Source organism: Pagrus pagrus (genome assembly GCF_965226575.1).
Source record: "Pagrus pagrus genome assembly, chromosome: 3".
Lineage (NCBI taxonomy): Eukaryota > Metazoa > Chordata > Actinopteri > Spariformes > Sparidae > Pagrus > Pagrus pagrus.
The window spans coordinates 25,143,553-25,164,329 of NC_140187.1; the positions used below are offsets into that span (position 1 = coordinate 25,143,553).

The window sequence follows — 20,777 nt, forward strand, 5'->3', positions numbered from 1 at the left end:
CCAGTTGAACAAGTCATTTCCCTGCTGACCCACACGAGTGCCATCACAGATGCAGTCCAAAACAAGGCCCAGGGAGGGAGAGAGGTGTTTTCGAGGAGGCTTCCCATCTCCATGCAAATACACAGACATAGCCTCAGTGATAAATCTGCTAAGTTTCCATTGTGTGGCTCCTTCTTTTCTCTCTCCCCCCTCACCTCATACTGAGTCTTCTTCTTTTCTGCCCAAACAGCCACAGCCCATTCATATGCCTGGGCACCCTGACAGTTTTATTTGCCAGGCCGTCTTGTTAACACAGTGAATAGCGGGGCCCGGCCTGTGTTATGCAGATCAGACTGGGTTACCGAGGGGACAGACGTCAGCAAGCCATTCAGGGCCGGGTTAAAACTCAACCCTGATCCCTCTTGTTCTACCGCGACCATCCGCTTTTCTCCTCCTCTTCTACTGCTGCTGCGCTTAGCCAGCTAAAGTTTCAGCTAAAGCCCTGTCGCACACAAGGACAGGCTTTGTCCAGCGCCGGTCGGCTCTGGCAACCTGAACTAAACCTTTAAATGAAGTTTTATGCTGTGCTCTTGGCCAGGGAAATGAAGGAATAGGCAAATAGCCACATCTCATAGCATAAATCCTCCTTTGTACTGTGACTCACGTCTGGACTGACCTAACCCCACCAACAGGTCAAGTGTAACCTTTTAAGCGCGCATTAGATGCAGATCTAAGAGGGTCATGTGATCAGGCCGATCAGGTAGCACATTCGCACTCAAGGCACATGTTAATAGGGCTGGTAATGAGTCTCATTAGCACAGGGAAAATCAATCAAGCCAAAGGCAAGAATTAATAATTCAGTAGGAGTGTGTTGTGTGAGGAGAATCTACTCCTATTGCTAACCTGCCCAGAGCTGCCCACTCAGGTTACTGAGCTGCACAGGCAGTCAGGTAACAGAAGCTTTTCTTCCGTCCGTCCAATTTTTTTAACCACATCAGGGCGACACGGGTGTCCTTTTCCACGGCAACTTCCGCCACCTTATCCCAAGACATCTGAAGGGATGCACGGAGAGAACAGACTCTTCGACCGAGCCTTTAAAAGGGGCACTATGAAGTTTTGGAGAAGGAATCCCCCAGAACACTGTCTGAAGCTAGAAAGGTGGCAGGGTCCGCCACATATAAACAGAGTAAAACAGCGTGAAACTGTGTTGTCCAGTTTGTCTGAAGATTCTTTCTCTTCTGATTAAAATGTCGTCCCCAAACTCTCCATGATGCACCTTTAAACATGTCAGTCAAACTCAGCGCACCTCCGAACACTGTGAGCCAAAGGGCATTCACTCAGGCTTGTGAACCATGAACTTGCTTCATAATAGCAGCGGCTCTACAGCAAACTTCCATCACACAGAACGAGACTGCAGACAGTCCTAGTTTCAGCCACTTGCATTAAGTCGCGAGGGGAAAAAAAAATCTTTGTAATCTAAAGTTTGCAGACATGGTCTATCAGGCTTGACACTCACATCTGAGTCAAATAACATCTAGAGCAAATTCTTCAGAGTAATGTTTCGTAGGCCTGGGTGATTTTAAATACCAGGAGCTCCTCTGAGCTGACTCTGAATGGGAAATGCCTCAACACACTTACTATAAAAGACGAGGCTGAGACACCCCCAGGAGTTTAGCTTAGCGGGAACATCTTATATATAGTACGGGCACTACGGAAGAGGAAGAAGAAAGAAAAGGGGAAAAAACTGTGCCTGTACTGTACATGCATAAATTGAATATTCAGAGATTTCATCAATATTTCAGGACATTCTGAGACAAACACGTGTTAAAAGTGTGGAGAACGGTAGGGGAGCTGTGTAGCGCAGCCTCGCACCGATAACTGTAATTTATTCTCTAAGAGCTCGACTCTCCTGGCGATGCCACGACAAACAAACACATGTCTACCAACATGGATTACATGTCGTAGAAAAACTCTGAATGGTGCTCTGAAACTAATATATTCAGAAATCAAATGATGCCAAAACAAAGCTTGACTTACTGGAAAACTGGTATGAAAATGCAAACTTGCAAGAACTTACTTACAGACATGAGCTCCACTCATCAAACTCAGTGTCATGAAGAAGTGGAAGCTTTAAGTACGTTAGGGGTCGGGACCAAGATTAATCAAATTTTCTTTCATTTATGTATTGTCTTGTGAAATACTTTTACCTCATAAGGTCTAAGATAAATCAAAGAAAGAAAAAGCTAATTTTGGTCAAGCATCTAACGGTCACAATAACTGAAATTTGAATGTGGGTAAATGGTGTTGTAGAAAGCTTAAGTCAAGTTCCACCCCTGTGAATGACAAATGTTACAGTAGAAGAATAAGATGAAGAGTTTACAGCCACGCTAGCAGCAACATGTGCAAAGTGACAATACTAACATTCTAATGTTTAGCAGGAATAATGTTTAGTAATAAACATTTGCTCATTAGCACTCAAGTACTGTACAAGTGCAGTATATTGGACAAATCTGATCTGATCACAGATGAAAAGTTAAACAATAAACCAGGTGATTTCAATTCATCCTGGGGAACACACATCTATACCAAATTTCATGGCAATCTATTCAATAGTTACTGGAACGTTTCACTCCAAACCACAAATGTAGACATCGTGGTCAGTCAGGGATCCCCACAACCAATTAGGACACATTGGTTCAGCACCACCGACAAAATGGACATGGAACACTTGTTGAGATGGACCAGTATTGCCAATGTGGTACAACAAGTCATGAGTGTTTATATGTTTTACTGGGAAGAAAGTGTTTATTGTAGTTTAGAATCTAAATAGACGTGCAGCACCAGAATAAGCCCGTGTTACATAATTCATCCACAGAGCCACAAATTTCTGCTGTTGACTTTGTAACTGCCAGCTTTGACGGGCAACAGATAAATCATCCCTGCTGGAGGACATGCGAGTTTGAAAATGTAGCAATGCACCACAACAACTCTTTATTTTTAAATTAGAAGACCAAATCTATTTGAAAGTGTTGTTTTGTCGAAGCAACAGACAAACATCATCTGGTATGTGACCAGTGGAGAGGCTACGTGTTCACGTGCACCCTCCATCTCCCTATCTCTAACCTCAGGGTCACGCAGAGTCCACCACATTCCAGGACACCTGATTACTACCATACCTTGTTAAATTAGCATGAAAACACATTTATTGATAAAAAAGACAGGAAATTCTTTGTGACAGAAAAAAGTCTTGTTGGAGCTATAAAACAGCCGTTTTGCCTCCGCACACAAAGTCTGGCTCCTTGAGTCTGCGTCCACTGACAACGTTTTATTCCAGCTTGTCGGAGGGGAAGAAGTTGACTTTTTATTGTGAGACTGCAAAGACAGGCAATTAAAGGCAGCATTCCTGAGCCCCGCTGTTGCCCCTGTAAGAGTTTACTTTACAGCAAAGCAGGCCGGATGGTCTTTATGTTAAGACCCTCCCCTTCCATTGTGGGTATCCATCAAGAAAAGAACATGCCTGACACATCCATGGCTGCCATGTCGACTTACAACAACCTGGCTTCAACCTGGTTCATTTTTCTTTTCGCCCAAATACTGTAGTTTTGTGCTTTTATTAGAAAAAACGACGTTAAGAATCATTCTGGTGTGCTACAGAATGAAGTGTGCAGGTGTAAATAAACTCAAAACTGAATAACATTTACTGCACACTGCTCAGTTTTGTTGAGCTCATCATTTTTGGACCTCTCCTGCTGAAGTAATCCTCAGTGTACCGAGTCAAGCAGCTTATTGTGTTTCACGAGTACAATGTTGGATTTGTAATCAGTACATAACGTGCCTTCTGGGTTTTGTTGTTTCCACAAAGTGAGCTTCCCTAAGTTAGCTCACAACATCTCTATTAAAGGCAGCGCTGCTTATAGAGTCACTTTGTCACTGAAGTGATTATAGGAATCAGCTGATACTGATCGACTCATAGAGCTCAGGGCTCTCCTAGAACGTGTGTGATGCTTTTTGCATTGCATTCCTCAAGCAGACACATTAGTCACACTCTTTCACACACTAACCCAAACCACCTGCACTTCATAGCACGATCGCGTCTCCTCACAATATACAGTTTGTTTCTCAGCAGAAGTACATTCTGCGTCTCACAGAGTGAGCGCAGAGGCAGCAGGCTTGAATCCTCCCCGCTGCAAGAATGGTCTCTACAGTAAAAACTATTATCTTAGAGCGCACAGGGGCTGAACAATGGTGTCTTCACAGCAGTATGGATGGCTGCTTCTATTCAAACTAGCAGGGATCTGAAAGGGTTCCTCCTGAATGGCACTCCACTTGAAGAAGAAACCCTAGTGTTGTGTTTTTGTACTGTACTGGGCAATTGTTAGGGGCTTAATCACCTGGTTACAGGTCGCTATGTCAGGGCAGCAAATACTTTGTGGTTTTAGCTCTCTTCATGTATTAATTCACTAACCAACCTCCTGGATGCTTCAGATGGCATCAGACCGCAGGTTTGATTATCGGATGCACTCCTATCTTTGGCATGGAAACATCTGCACATCAGACAGTAGGTCTGTGTGTGGGCATCAATGTGCAGTGGCGGGACTAAAGTCTGGCAAAAATTCTTCCCAAATGTCTCTTGGGATGCTCTTACCTCCATTTGTGCAGGGCGAAGCCAGGACACTGTTCTCCACAGGTGATACAGGGCTGTCCTCTCTGCGGCTCATCCGCTGGCTTCAGCTTGGGACAAACAGAAAGAGAAGATGAAGGGTCATAGTTAACACTTGTTTTAGACAACACCGCCTACATCCTCTGCAATCCATATGTGTTTATCTTCTTTTGATTGTTATGTAGCATAAAGGGACTAAACTCAGTTTCATTTTACAACCCTGGTGTTGTAAAATGACAATAAATGAACCTTTACCTTTACCTGTGGTTTTAAATGAGGGCTGAAACCAAAGATTCCTTTCATTATTGATTAATCTGGCTATTATCATTATGATTAATAGATTAATAGTTTAGTCTGTTAAAACGTTGGGATAAATGCTCATCACAATTTCCTAGAGCTCAAAGTAACATCTTCCAATGACAGCCTGACCGATATATCTGGTGGTCGATATTATTGGCTGATATTGGCCTATTGCAGACGTCCGACATATGCCAATATGGAAACTTATGAAAACAGATTATGATGATTCCAGATTCTAACAAGGTTTGTGGGCCAGAAGTATAACGCTGTTGTGTGTTTCATCAGCGGACAACAGTCTCGGTCGCTGCCAGTTTGTGGAAAGAAAACATAAAAATGGCTGATGTCTACAGTATGCACCGTATATTGTATTGTATATTACTGCGCCGTGCACAGTGTACTGCTGTATCCTCTAAAGTTCGCCAGCTAGTGTGAGCAACGTTAATGTTAGCTAGCAATGCTAAGGCTAGCTAGCATTCGCAATGTTGACTGCTGCAACAAACTGGCAGCCTCTTAAGGGGGCAGATGATCTGAACAACAGTGGCGTTGTTCATGAGTGTAATGGGAGGGGGAGATGGAATGACACATTTAGTGGCTGAATGTGATCAATAACACCTTCCAAGTGTTTGATGAACACATTTGAGGTATAATTGCAATAAATAAATAAAACAAAACATGCATTTATCAGCTTCTTAGTCCCTTATATCGGTATCTGCATCGGCCCCAAAAATTGATTATTGGTCTAGTTTTACTCCAAATCACTTCTTTTGTCCGACCAACAGTCCCAAACCCCAAAACTCCTCATTTACTACCAGAAATGACAAACAAATGTTTGATATTTTTGCTTGAAAAATGACTGATACCAAAATAGTCCTTGAATAATTCAAAGAATGGAGCAATTGCTGCGGCTGGACTCTGAATATCATTCAGTGTCACTGGCTCTACTTTTTGGTTTGTCTCTTCATCAGGTGTCTTATATTCAACAAAGACTGAAACAGAGAAAACTCATCTTCCATCATATCTGCTGTGTAGTTAATGAGGCTAGTTGAGCGTCATGTCCACAGAGATGTAACTTGATGCCCTCAGCAACAGGGCGACAGAAACAGGAACACAAAACTTAACATCCAACAAGTATAAACGACATGCGTATTTTTTTTAAAAACAAGCGGATCCATGCGCTCTGGAGAGGCGACAAACCTCTAACTTTCTGCTGCCAACCTACCGATCTGCTGGAGTCTCTCCTCTTGCTGCTGCGGCTGAACATGACAGGCTGATCCCGGGACAGTGAAGGCTCAGTCGGCTGCTATCGAGTCAAACGAAGCGCGGAGCAGAGTGGAGATCGGTGCGTATTTTGTGCGTAAAACCTCTCACGACTTTTCCCAAACGCGCCGAGCCCTGGCTGCAGTCCTATCCTATTAACCTCCTTCATTAATGAATGGAGCTGCGCCGTTCCGGATGGCAGCTCCACCCTGTTTCCTCACAGCCAATGGAGGAGTGGAGAAAAGACTTTTTGGTTTTTTTTGGTTGTTTTTTTTTTTTTGAAAAACTGACAAAACTATAATTAGACTTCGATAACACCACTCATCCAAAGATGACTGTGTGGATGAGTTCTGGAGTCCAGTCCGAGAAGAGCTAACCTGTAATCATGGAGGAAATCAGTGTTTTTATGTAATCTTTATGCAATCAAACTCTTATATTCACTCTGGACTGCAAAACAAGGAGCCAAATAATTCGTAACAGTTAGAAAAGATGAATAAATTAAAAAATGCCTCCACAGTTTAATGCCACAGCTGAGTCACAGTGCAACATGATGCATCCTTGATTCCGGCTCCTGTTCCCACTCACAATTTTGGAGACGTTCATGTACACTCTCCCAAATCTACCCTCCATCTCTCTGAGTGTCTCCTAATTCACCTTTGATTAATTCCTAACGTCTGCCACGCACCCCACAGGGCGTTTCTCTATTCCCGGTGGTCTGACGGTGTTGACTCTCCAGCAAGTGCCTCCCATTTATCAGCAGAGAAGAAAAGGCTCGGGAGCACAGCCTCAGTGTGAGAGTGCTGTGACTCAGAGGCACTCTTCACTAAGATGTGCTTAAACTATATTATTATTTCTAGACACACATTTTGCTCAAGGCTCTGCTCTGTACCCATTATGCAGCTCTGTCAGCCTCTCCAAAGTTCAGGCCTGCACAGTGCTGTGGGATGGATGTCATGCACGGTTGTGGGTGGTATCTATCCACCTATTTTCTTTTCTTGTTATTTTTAAATGGAGTGGCACTAAGTTATATAGGTGCCTATAGACTCTGCTGCTTTAACGTTGGAGGGTGAGGTTTCTGACTGACTAAAAGCTTCTGAATTGTGCTGCGTGGGTGCTGAGCAGAAATGTGGGCATCCAGTACCTTCCACCTACTCTGCAAGGACATTGCTGTCATTTTTTTTAGTCATAGCCACAGTCGGTTTGAAGTTAAAACGAAAAGAATCTGTGTGAAATGGATTTAGCATCATGAGTGATGGACGCTGGAGTAGTTTTTTCTGCAAACAAATTCAAATTGTCTCATGCATTAAACTCTCAACTTGCAATAAACAGATTTATTATCAATCTATAGCCAAAATACATATTATTAGCTTAAAAGTCAGCAGACAGTCCCTGTTTACACATCCAGCAGACGGAACAACGCTAGCAACAATTTGGAGTCATGCTTGCGTCCACCTGGGGAATTTAATCCAATATTTTCATTAGCTCTGTTTTGGTCTCCACCAGCTCCTCAGGGGATTCTGGCTCGTTCTCTGCTAAATGCTTCACTATGTCCAATTTGTCGTTGAAACAACATTAATCAACTGATTGTTTGTTTCGTAAAATTGGAAAACAGCGAGAGATGCTGTCACAATCACCCCGAGCCCTCACACTGTTTGTTTTGACCAATAAATAGACCAAACATCAAAATCCTTTTAAATAAATCCAATTAAATTAATTCCAAATCCTCACATTCGTGGACCTGAAACAATAAAATGTTTCGACATTAAAAAAAAGACTCGTTTTGCTCTTTCACTCTTGCGGAGCGAGAAACACAACAACAGTGCAGGTGTTTCTGTGTCAAAACAAAAGGATTGTGCAGTGAATTGAACTGAGAGAGAAACAGAGCGGTCTCTGCTTCATCTCAAGGACAGACCGGTAACCTTGAGACACTCGCTTGTACCGAATGTGAATAAACGAGGGGAAAACAAAAACATTCTCGCTACACGTGAGCAGGCCAGAGTTGAATGATGGCGGAAGGAGAAAGAGAGGAAGAAAACGACCGCACGAATCTACACATACAGTACACACAAAACAGACATGCAGTCCCTCCGCGCTCAGATAAACACACTGTATCTGGGCATCCAAAACATTTGTGTGTGCTTGTGGGCCTGGGGCTTACTGCTAAGACTCAGTTCAAAGTCATCCTAGATTACCTTGAGGAATGATGATGATAATGATGGTGGTGCGAGCTGACCCTGGGCGACGCAGGACTTTAAAACTCCCCTCATTAAGTCTTAAGTTAAGAGTCTAAACACTGTGGGCAGAATCGAAAACAGCTTGCGTGCTATTTCTGGTCGAGAAGTCGAGAAAAGCTCCTTTTCTTGCTGCTGTTATTGCCGTAGAAGCTCGATCCAGGAACTCTAATGCCGTGCGTTTTACCTCACATTATCTCAAATTTCTCGCCAAGTGAACTTTAGACCTGCGGACGTCTGTCAGGGCCGATTTGGCTTCAAGGGGCAGCTGCTTGCGTGGTGGTGGACATGACGTTCAGAAGTGTTGGGAATGTCTCGTACGGCCTGAAGCCTACAGCTGCTCAGGACACGGGTCTAATCCTTGTGGGAAGGTCTGTGAGACTAGTACTGGAAAACTGCACACTGCACTCACCTGAATACTGAGAGGTAGACTCCAGCCGTTTGTATGAGTGTGAGCCTGTGTGTGTTTATGGGCTTCAATATTCATGTTCACCTCCTACTTTCATAACAGAAAAATCTGATATCCTCAGTTTGCTGAGCTGTTGTTTGGAACACAGGTGTCAAATGTTTGCCGTCCCCACCCACCCCGCTCTATCTTTCTCACCCACACACACACCTCCTCACATCCTACAACATTTAGAAACGGCAGCAGCCTCTTCCACCATTAAAAGCAGCCAACGATGACCGGTCTTTGCTGCATAATTTTGCTGTATCTTTGCAGTCCTCTCTCCCTGTTCTTCAGTCAGCAATAACAGTTCCTCCATTTGTATCAGGGACACACACGAGTGTGTTTTGATCCCACTGAGAGTGGAGGTAATGTTGATCTGCAGGAGGGCTGCAGAGAGATCACCGTGAAGGACCCGCAAGACCAGAGGGAAAAAGCCGGTGAAGAATACCAACAAGGACGGCGCTTTAATCGCACTGCAGCAGCCCGAGGCGAAGCACGCTATCTGCACCGCTCATAAAAACTCTGAATCTACTGACTCAGCCACAGCTATAGACAGAGTGGAGGTTAATGAGCGATCAGTGTCTGTCGTACAACTGCACTTGTTAATCATATATATTTATATACCTGTGCCTGTGTACAGAGGCAGGTTATAAAGCAGGGCTGACCAAGTTGGGCCACCATAAGTTATAATTTGGCAGCCAAATGATTCTAGCAAAAAAAAAAATATAATAATAGTTATAATAATAATAATAATAAACTTTATTTATATAGCGCTTTTTAAAAACAGAGTTTTACAAAGTGCTTTGACAAAGACAATGCAAAATTGTAGAGGACAACAGAACAGATTTGAGAGTAGTAGTAGAAGAACATAAGTAAGAATAAGAAAAAGAATAAAAGAAATGGGTTAAATCAATAAAACAAGAACAACAATATGGTCAACTCAGACAGTAGGAGCAAAGTAAAAGGAAGACATCACATAAAAGCAAGTCTATAAAAATGGGTTTTAAGAAGAGATTTAAAAGAGGTTACTGATCCTGCAAGCCTTATCTCCTCAGGAAGGGCGTTCCAAAGCCGAGGGGCCCTGATGGCGAAGGCACGATCACCTTTGGTTTTTAACCTCGACTTTGGGATGGTTAGAAGGGCCCCGCCTGAGGATCTAAGGCTGCGTGCTGGCTCATAAGGAGTTAAAATGTCTGTTATGTAACTCGGGGCCAGCCCCACAAGTGCTTTAAAGTGATCAGTAAAATCTTAAAATCAATTCTAAAACGGACAGGGAGCCAATGAAGGGAAGCTAGGACTGGGGTAATGTGGTGTCGTCTGTTAAAACCGGTTAGAAGCCTAGCTGCTGAGTTTTGTACTAATTGGAGGCGAGAGAGTGATTTATGGTTGATACCGGAGAGAAGGGAATTACAGTAATCTAATCTGGAAAAGATGAAGGCATGAATGATTTTTTCCAGATCCGGGCGTGAGAGCATATGTTTGATTTTGGAAATTGATCTTAATTGGTGAAAACAAGACTGGACCAGTTTGCGTACATGCGGGATGAAAGTGAGCTCTGAATCAAATTGGACACCAAGATTTCGTGCAGTGGGTTTTATGTTGGCGGACAGTGGACCAAGGGCTTGCTGAAGAGGGCTGGTATGGTTTGGGGGGCCGAACAGTATGATTTCAGTTTTTGAGCTATTTAGTTGTAAGAAATTTAGAGCCATCCAATGTTTGATATCTGTAAGACAGTCTAAGACAGCAGCTAGGCTTCCAGGGTCACTGGGCCTCAGCGGGAAGTATATTTGTGTGTCATCAGCATAGCAGTGGAATGAAACATTATGGTTTTCAATGATCTGGCCGAGTGGGAGCATATAAATAGAAAATAAAATCGGACCTAAGATAGAACCTTGCGGTACACCACAGGTAATGGGTGTTGTAGTTGAAGAATAATTACCTGTGGTGACCGAGAAGGATCTATCTAAAAGGTAAGAATAAAACCAACTAAAAGCAGTACCCTTAATGCCGACCCAGGTTTTCAGGCGGTCTAGTAAAATGGCATGATCGACTGTGTCAAAGGCTGCACTTAAATCTAAAAGGATTAAAATAGCGCTCTCTCCCCTGTCGGCTGCTAAAAGAAGGTCATTTGTGACTTTGAGGAGGGCAGTTTCTGTGCTGTGTAGAGATCTAAAACCTGACTGGAACTTCTCGAAGATGTTATTATATGACATAAAAGATAAAAGTTGAGTGGAAACCACTTTCTCTAAAACCTTTGATAAAAATGGCAGCTTAGAGATTGGCCTAAAATTGTTAAGAACAGAGGGGTCGAGGTTTGGTTTCTTTAAAAGAGGTTGGACCACAGCATGTTTAAAAGAGTGTGGGAAAATGCCACTAATTAGGGAGCTGTTAATAATGAATAAAATACTGGGTCCAACAGTGTCAATAACCTCTTTAAGAAACTTGGTGGGGATAAAATCAAGGCTGCAAGTAGTTGGTTTCATGTCTGATATGACTTTAGTTAAAGCGGGGAATAAAACTGGTTCAAAACAGCTAAAATGACTATGGATATTCCTGCTGGTTTGTAAAATTTTGTCCGGGGGGGTAATGTTTTGCCTTATATTGGTGACTCTGTTTTTAAAATAGTTTAAAAAGTCCTCACATCTTTCTTGAGAGTCATCAATAAAAGGAGGCGGGGAGGTGGTGGATACTGACTCTATGACTTTAAATAAAATCCTGGGGTTGGAGTGATTTGCTAAAATTAAGTTGGAAAAGAAGGTTTTTCTTGCTTCCTTGACTGCGTTTTGATAGTTTACCATGGCATCTTTCCAAGTCTGATAAAACACGTGTAAGCCTGTCTTTTTCCATCTCCTTTCGTTTCTCCTGCAGTCTCTTTTTAGTGATTGAGTGGAGTTGTTTAGCCAGGGCTGCAGTGCTCTATTTGTTTGTTTTTTGATTTTGTAAGGGGCGATGGAGTCCAGGACAGACTGACAGGTTTGGTTAAAAAGGGAGACCAGCTCCTCTGTGTTAGAATTGGAATTAAAAGCAGTTAAAGAGGCAGTAAAAAGCTCGGAAAACTTGTTGACAGAATTAGGATTAAAAACTCGGCTGCGAGCTGGTGTGCTGTGATTAAAAGGTGTTTGGGATAAAATCATGTTAAATAAAACAGCTTTATGGTCTGACACACAAATATGCTTGGTGGAGAAGTTATCTGGGCTGAGGCCACTGAACAGAACCAGGTCAAGAGTGTGACCCTTAGAGTGTGTGGGCTCTTGTACCGCCTGAGTGAGGTTAAAAGAATCCAAAATGTCCATAAAATCTGTGGTAAAAGATTGAGTAGGGCAACAGACATGTATGTTAAAATCACCTAGAATGAGAATTTTGTCATATTTTGACATAAAATGAGATAAAAGCTCTGCAAACTCCTGAATAAAAGCTGAGTTTGGTTTGGGCGGTCTGTAGATAATTAAAATAATAACTGGAACTTTGCCGTGAACCATAAAACCAAGGTGTTCAAAAGAAGTAAAACTAATTTCTAAAATGGGCGTGCATTTAAAATCTTTTCTGTAAATTACAGCAACCCCCCCTCCTCTGCCAGACAGCCGAGGTTGGTGGTGGTGAGTAAAATCAGGGGGGGTTGCTTCGATAAGAGGACTAAAATCTCCCTGAGATAGCCACGTTTCTGTGAGGATAAAAAAGTCTAGATTATTAGAAGTTATAAAATCATGGCATAAAAAGGATTTGTTGTTGAGGGATCTGACATTTAAAAGACCAAAGTTTGCGGGGTTACAGCTAGAGGCAGGAGGTGGCAGAGCTTGTAGGGTGACTTGAATTAAATTGTTATGGACAACCGACCTCCTAGCTCGGTTTGGGTCACGTGATCTCATTGTCCAGAAGGAGCGGATGGCGCAGCTGCTGTAATCAACTGAGTGAGGAGTGATTGTAAGGTGATTTGCTTTGAGCGTGGGAGACGGAGGAAAGTAGAGGGCGGATGGACAGGTGTGCACATTGGCAAATAGTCAGTCGCGTGCATAACGCACCGCGTGCTGGAGTTTGGCAGCGAGCATGTGGCATCCCAACATGCTCAGGTGAAGACCGTCTCGCCCGAAAAAGGATGGACGCTCCCAGAACATGTCAAAGTTGTGGATAAAGCAGATGTTATGTGCTGCGCAGACGGATTGGAGCCAGGTGTGGAGATAGAGAATCCTGCTATAACGAACATCGCCACGGCCAATTGTGGGGAGTGGGCCAGAGATAAAAGCAGACTTTCCAGAGTTATTAAGAAGATTAAAAAGTTGGGAAAAGTGAACTTTTGTTATCTCCGATGGTGTGTGGGTGGTGTCGTTCGTGCCGCAGTGAACAATTACTTTTGTAATTGTAGAGGGCGCAGACTCCAGGATACCTGGGAGTTTTTCCAGGATGTCGGCGGTGGTGGCACCTGGGAAGCAGTGAGTGACCGCGTTCGCGAAACGGATGTGCCGGATGATGGAGTCGCCAACGATCAGGGCAGTGGGGGGGAAGAGAGGAGTGGGTTCCTGGTTCACAGCAGTGTGAGAGGGGGCAGGAGTAGCAGCAGCAGCGGAGGAGGATGGGAGATCCACAGTGGCTGCCAGAGCTCCAGGTGTGGGGCTGCGATCCAGTTTTGGAGACGGCTCTTCCGGTGGCTGAGGGCGAGGAGGACCACCAGAGCGCCTGTTGACAGCCTCCCTCAGCAACTTGCGGCGGAAGGAGGAGGACTTCCCCGCCTGTGTGTTCTGCTGAGAGGAGGCCGACTGTTCGCCACGGACCACGTCCGTCCAGAGCGGCAGGTGTGTGGACCGGTTTGGTGGAAAATTGGCAGAGTCCTTAGGTCTGGCTCCAGACCTGAGCCACGTAGTGGCCGGAGATGGGAGCGCCGACACCGCAGCTGCCGCCGGGGGAGTCGACGCGTCAGGTGGAGAAGCTTCCACCGCTGCAGCCGCTGCTACTGCTGCCATAGCTGGAACGGAGTCCGGTTCCATGTGAGGGGAAGGAGGAGCATCAGCCCCTAGGAGAGCGTCGGTCGTGGGGACATCAGCAGGGCTAGCATCAACAGGGCTAACAGGGACATCAGGTGGTAGCATGGCAAAGCGGTTAGTAAGGTTGAGGGAAGGAGGCGAGGCAGTGCGAGGACGCACACCTCTATCTTTGCCGACTACCACTGACCAGGGGGCCTGTGAGCTGGGGGTTGAGCACGAGGAGGGCCGGTGACAGGGTGGTGAAGAAGGGTCCCAGTGGATGGTGTCAGGGAAGGCTGAGTTCATGGAGGAGATGATCTTGGACTGCGTGGCAGCGGTGTCGATGAAGTCGTTGAGGAGAGAGTCTTTTTTCCGGAGGTCGTCTGAGAGTCGTCTGATGTTCTCGGTGAGGTGAGTGATGTGTTTTTCTGCTATTCGGCAATCATCGCAGGAGGTGGTAGTGGATGGTGGGGTGCGTGGTGCCATGGTTGGAGCAGATGGTGGCTGTGAAAAGACAGAAAACAGCTACGGCAGCAAGAGTGTTTGTAAAGGCCTATGCCTGTTTGGCTAGCAGCTAGCTGGATCGCTGGTGTAGTAATTAGCTTCAGGTAGGCAGTGGAGACTTACACATGAGGACTCCAGTTGGAGTCCACGGCGTTGAAGGAGAACATATAGCAGACAGTTGAGATGGAGGAAGGAGGCGAGACTTACCGGCACGGGCCCAAGCAATGGGCCCGATGAGGTGGTTGGGTGTCCGGTAAGCTATTTGTTTGTCAGCTATCAGGGATTTTCCTGCTGCTCTGCTGCTGCTGCTCTGCTGCTCTGCTGCTGCTGCTCTGCTGCTGCTGCCTAATGCTGTTAATGCATTTTGACAATACAGTACAGTAGGTGCTTGCTTTTAAGTTTCAGTTTTGGCCCACCAAGGGAAAACGTTTGGGGACCCCGGCTATAAAGATTTAAATCTTTGTGAATTGTACCTCCACTGCTCAGACTCTATGTTGTTTGGCACCTACAGACTACAGCAACTTCCTTGTATGTGTAAACTTACTTCGCAATAAAAGCAGTTCTGATTCTGATTCTGAGGTAGATTGCGTTCACCAAAAGAAAAAGATGGAGGCCTCTATATCTCCAAATTATGATTTACTTTCTCAAAGACATTTGTTCGTAATTGCGAGGTAGTAAATCATATGAGAGACAGAAGTCAGAATTACATAATGAGGTCTCCTTTGGTGAGTTGAAATGTATTTAAAACAATTTTAAACTGAATTTATAGTATTTTACATTTTCATTACATTTATTTAGCTGACACTTTTGTCCAAAGTGACTTACAATAAGTACATTCAATGGTTGTCAAGATGCGACACAAAATTAAGGAAAAAAATTCAAAATGTAGAGTAAAACCCAAAATTACAAGAATTATGCAACTACAAAAAAGCTAGAATGCTTTAACAGCTACATTAGAAACACCTTTTACTTCACTTCCTTTTTAAAAAAAATCTAAAAGTTCACCTCTACTCTTTGACATTTTAAATTTTAAAAATGTCATTTCAGGTATTTTTTAAATATTTTTTTTTAGCATTCATACACCTAAACAGAAAGTTAAAGTACTCATAATTTAAAATCTAGTGTATATTCAAATTGCTCAAATTCAATGAGATAAGACAATAAGATTACTCAAATCTTTTTGGCCACTTTTTGTTTCCATACAAATGCTCTGTGTACACTGAAAACTCATCTCTCTAGCAGATTATTAATGCACAGGTTAATATATAAAGATAGTTCCTACATGCATAATTCAGATGATCATTTCAAAGTCTCATGTTGTGACACTTACTGTACCTCTGAGGTGTCGTGAGTATTTATTACTGCATATATTTCTGCTTTGAACCACCGGCCCGGCCTGCATGCATGCATGTGCTGATGGCCGGAGTCACACACAACACGCCCCTGTGAGGTCTCCATGGAAACCCTCAACAATCCACACACACACTCACATAAACACACGTGCACTCACATCATACAGATTTGTCACACATTAAAGGTGCAAAGGTCCATCTACGATCGCTGATTGTAAAGTGCTTTTAATTTGAAGTCATATCAGACACAGTGCACCAACTCAGCCTCAGTATCTGCACAATAAATCAGATGTGACAGGTTACTTCCTCACCAGTGACCGTGACATATTATCTCCTGTAATGGAAAACATGAAATTACTTGAATATCTCCTCCAGGCTCCGGCTCACCTGAGCTCCCGTACACACAGTAAGTATGAGTGACACTTTCAGTTTGGATCACAGTGCTGCTGAAAACCTGGAGTGAGGGCTGGATACAGTCCCACAGCCAGAAGACTCTTGTCTTTGTAATGTTAAACCAACGTTCAGCACGCTTGGAGGAGTTCATCACAACTTTCAAGAGTGATGAAACTATTTATGAGCAGCGAGGCAGGGCTCTTTGGATTACATTTGGCTACATCTGCTTTACAGGAAAGAAGATTTCCCCTGTAAGTCTGTCATTTCTTTCTCAGGAACATCTGAGGTAACACACACCTGCTGACAGGCTGCTGTCGTCTGTCTGGAGCTGTCTCGCTGTTTTCATGTGTGAGCAAGAAAGACAACGGGGAAACAGAGTTTTTCTACACACTGACCCCTGGGATGTCTCCTAATCTACTTCTGAATCACGTCCTTAAGTTGAGACAAGCCCTCTGGAGCTGTTGAAAGCTCCCACCGCCCTGCCCCTCCTCCCCTCGCTTTCCTTTTCACACTTGTACTTATCCCCTCTGTATTAGAGCCGCTCTCAAACAGCAGCTTACTCAGACTGTTGACAGACATTTGAGGAATCAATGCCCAAACCATTTGTTGAGCAGTTTCATGTCTGAACTTTTTTCTTTCTACCAAACTACAGCCGCCAGCTGTATCACTGCGCAGAAGGAAGTCAGTGTGCATCTGCTCGTGGGGGAGAGGCTCAAGCTGGTGACAGTGCAGGATGTAAACATTCATGGAGTTGTCCTCGGCTGAGTTGTAATGTTAGTTAGCTTAGTTAGCTAGTCTTTTGCCCATGAGCAGATGCACACTTCCTTCTGTGCAGAAAGTACAGTACCAAATGTTTAGATCTGCCTTTGACAGAGATCTTTGACCCTTTCTATCAGCTGAAATCTGCCCAGCAGTGAATTATATTCATTTAGACCAGTGCTGACATCTGGTAGATGTCCTGATAATTCACCAATATGCATACAGGCAGGGACGAGGTTAGATCCATAAAACACATCTGTCAGGTCACGAGCCAGACTGTTTTGATGGTGGAAGGTGTGTAAGCATTATTAAGCAGAAGCACTATGGAGGGAGAATTTTATGATCCGAGCATTAACCTGACTATTGTGTGCTCAGGATCTTTACAGCCACGATACTCCCAAGGACAAACTGGAGAAAGAATTAAATACTAGTGTGAGAAGCAGACAGGCGAGCGTGGCATGTGTCAGGCGTTTTATTTCCTGCTGATCATTGTCTTATCTCGTCTCATACATTAATCATGCTTTTCATATGGCAGCACCAAACTGCTTATACATTTATTGCAGATATGACATACATATAAATACATGTATTCACAAAACAGGAAATGTGTTTCCAGACAGCTCATTTTATGGCGATACTGCCGATAATTCATAGTCATTTATGGTCAAAGCCTATGTACATTCACATAAGAAAAACAAACAAATAAATATTTGCATATAAAATAAAGCTGTATATATAATGACACATGTTAAAGTTACCTGATAAACATGTGGCAAATGTGTAAAATAAGATAAATACACTGCAATATCATAATAATCCCTTCATTTATGACACCTGAGAACTCCATGGACTGAATTAAATTCTGACGTTCACAATGAGAAGTGCATTTATCCATTGCAACAAAATGTTTACTTCCCCGTGTCTTTAAAAATAATGTCATACTTGTATAGTGGCAGGCTGTGAAATTCCCTTTGGCTGAAGTGTGCACATCATCACGAGGCACAGGAATAGCACCATATACTGAAAGGCTTATAAAAGCTAATATGGCTTCTTATTCAGCTGGACATACAGTATGTACCCTACACACATACAGTTAAGGCTTCAGGAATGGAAAACATAACTTCTTTGTCTATTTTCTTCTTGACTGTCATAAATCAACACACAAAAACATACATACACACAAAAAGTACCCTGATATTGTCACAAATAAAGTCCAAATGCTCTCAGTGGGAGCACACCAGTATGTACAGTTTGGACAGAGGCTTCAAAACAAAGACGGAGTGAAGGATGTATGTGAGGTACCGTAAACAAGGCAAAGGTTTACAGGCAGCATCTGGACAGACATCACGCCGCGGGGCCTGTGAGCTTAGCAGATTGAGAGGTGTCTCCGGGGGCCGGACCGGTGCTTTATATCTCTGGAGTATCTACTGGAATTTTATAGGCCTGAGGTGACGTCTTTCTTTCAAGTTGCTCCAGATAAGATAACCTGTCTGCTCTGTGAAAGCTAAAGGCTAATGGCTCTCTCTGGTCACTGCACGCTACCTGAGAGATATGCGAGAACACAGAGGAATTTGGCTCTCTCTGATGTCTGGTAGCATAATCTCTACTGTTCTTGTAACCCGCAGTCTTATGATGCACTACTGTGTTCCAGTGTGCTTGTATATGGATTTGTATGTTATACTGCGGTGTGTCTGTGGGTAGGTAAATGTCCACTTCCTCCCTCTGCCCTGTAAATCCAAACAAACTGTTTCTTGAAAAAAAAAACCTTCATCATACCCTTAAAACTTCCTCACACTCGCTCTCCCATTCCTGCCGTCCTTCTCTTGCAGTGGTTACATCTGTGATTGTTTACTTTCAACTCAGCCAAAAGACTGAATGGATCTTCTTCGAGATCTTAACATATATAGAAGAATACTGATGCTGATGTACAGATCATAAACTTGCAGAAGATGGTTCCATCTTTATTTTATACGCTAACTTCAATGACGTGAATTTTCCTGTGGTGTGCTATGTTTGAACCTGATCCAGTTAATGAGAATGCACAACGGTTCACGAGCGCAGCTGGACAAAGGCTTACAGCTGCAGTTAACAACTGGAGACATGCAGGTGGGGCAGCCTGGCCACAATCCAGATGCCCACAAGTTAAACCTGGAAGGAACTCTGGACATATTGGTAACATCTGACACATTCACATAAAGAAACTGAAGAGTGCTTCACTAAACCAGAAGTCTCCTAAAGTAGCTGCTCAATGGTGTAAGACAGGACTGTGGTTATATCTGTGCATGTATCTGTGAATCTTGCCTAAGTGATAAAGGTCTGAACGGAGACACCTCACTGCAAATGAACAACAGGCTCGTCACATCAATAAACACAACTTAGTGAATTGGTCTGAAAGGCACATCGTTATTGGAAGGCACGATCTGGCAAAAAATCCGAGAAATGGCAACTGTGCGGTGTTCGCTAATGACAACAAAACTGTTCAATTATATTACAATACAAAAATAAATGGAGAGTACAATAAATAAGACATTTGTATCCTGCTATGTACAGTACTTACAGCAGATTCATTTACACTATACACACATGGGAGTGAAAGAGGTCGTGTGAAGGACGGGGTTGAGCTCTGAGTTGGCTGTAGCACCGAAGAGGAGGGACGTCTTGACACAACAGGGACATGGAGAGAAGTGCCGAGACGAACGGAAACCGATACTAAAAAAAGACATGCAGACAACATTAGACTTAGGCAGTTTGTCATTCAGAATTGGACAAAGGTGTATATTCCAAGGATTACTAGTGTACATCCTTTATGAGCATTAAAATATAAAAACTAGATATAGTTGTTGAGTTGTGAATATGAAAAAAAGGCAGATTGTGCCTTTCATAGCTGAAACTGAAGTACAGTCATATTTAGAAAGCCTCCCACACCTGTTTGATGGTACTACATGTACTCCACTGTTACAGGCAGGCTGGAGCCAGAGGATGGTGTACATTTACCACAGTAGCCGCCACATATTCCTGACACTCTGCTGCCACCCTGTGGACACAAGAGGAATAACATCAGTTATTTACATTACATTTTTTAAAATAGTCATACAGAGAGGATCATAGCTTGTTTGAATGTCTTTGTCCTATGTCAAAGAAACCTTTTGTTGATCTGTCACTGATCTGAACTGTCAGTGTAAAACAGATGGGAGTTTGAAGGGTGTGTGAAGGAAAAAGCCTCGACAGTGAAGGACTGCTTGCGCTACTTCAAGTAGTTTTAAAATTCGTCACTTTGAAAGGTTTACTGCAGCAGGTTTGTTTGGAGCTTTCCTTTTCAAAAGAAAGCGTACAAAGACTGAGGCCCACCAGGCAGACTGTCACCAGGTATGAATTGGGTAATCACTCTCAGCAGCAAGCAGAAAACACAAGTTAATTAATCACCAGTCCTTCACCAGCATCATTTACATGCAACATGATGGGAGGTTTCATGCAAACATCTAGAAACACAAAGGATATTGCGGCAGACGAGTACACCAAACGCTCTATCCCACGACATGAAAGCCACAGCGTGAGGTGAGTGGTTTGTCTGATCTCCTCTGTAGTGCTCTCTCCGTCCCACTGTCACAACCTGGCTTTATTTAAACTGCCTGTAGAGCGGGCCGGCTGGCTGTGGATATCAGACTGTGAACACTTTTTGGCATCACAAGCGCCTCCTGTTTTCGCCTTGCCAAAAAGCGCTCTCCAGCTTGATCTCCATTTCAAAAGCGGAGTGGGAGAGAGGGGGCACTTGAGGGAGCAGCTGCCCACTAAGGGTCCTTTCTCAGTGAGTTTAAGGGGAGAAGTGGAGCTGGGAATTCAGAACCCACTTGGGACTATGCCCACTTAGAGCTCTGAAGCCAAGAGGACATGCAGAGAGGAGAGGCAGTGAATGTAGATGTAGTATAAGAGGTAAAATGA

The 20,777-nt window shown here is 43.7% G+C and overlaps 2 protein-coding genes across 2 annotated transcripts in view; both read right to left on the reverse strand.

The window, feature by feature from the left end:
• Positions 1-6,362, reverse strand: part of prickle2b (prickle homolog 2b) — a 93,305-nt gene extending 86,943 nt beyond the window's left edge. The window contains exons 1-2 of the mRNA XM_084348946.1: positions 6,159-6,362; positions 4,625-4,710 (exon numbers count right to left, since the gene is read on the reverse strand). Coding sequence (XP_084205072.1) covers positions 4,625-4,710; positions 6,159-6,200 — 128 coding nt within the window. The 5' untranslated portion in view covers positions 6,201-6,362. The remainder of the gene's footprint in view (positions 1-4,624; positions 4,711-6,158) is intronic.
• Positions 6,363-17,315: 10,953 nt separating this feature from the next.
• adamts9 (ADAM metallopeptidase with thrombospondin type 1 motif, 9) overlaps positions 17,316-20,777 on the reverse strand; it is a 44,498-nt gene continuing 41,036 nt past the window's right edge. The window contains exons 39-40 of the mRNA XM_084349886.1: positions 19,764-19,872; positions 17,316-19,547 (exon numbers count right to left, since the gene is read on the reverse strand). Coding sequence (XP_084206012.1) covers positions 19,777-19,872 — 96 coding nt within the window. The 3' untranslated portion in view covers positions 17,316-19,547; positions 19,764-19,776. The remainder of the gene's footprint in view (positions 19,548-19,763; positions 19,873-20,777) is intronic.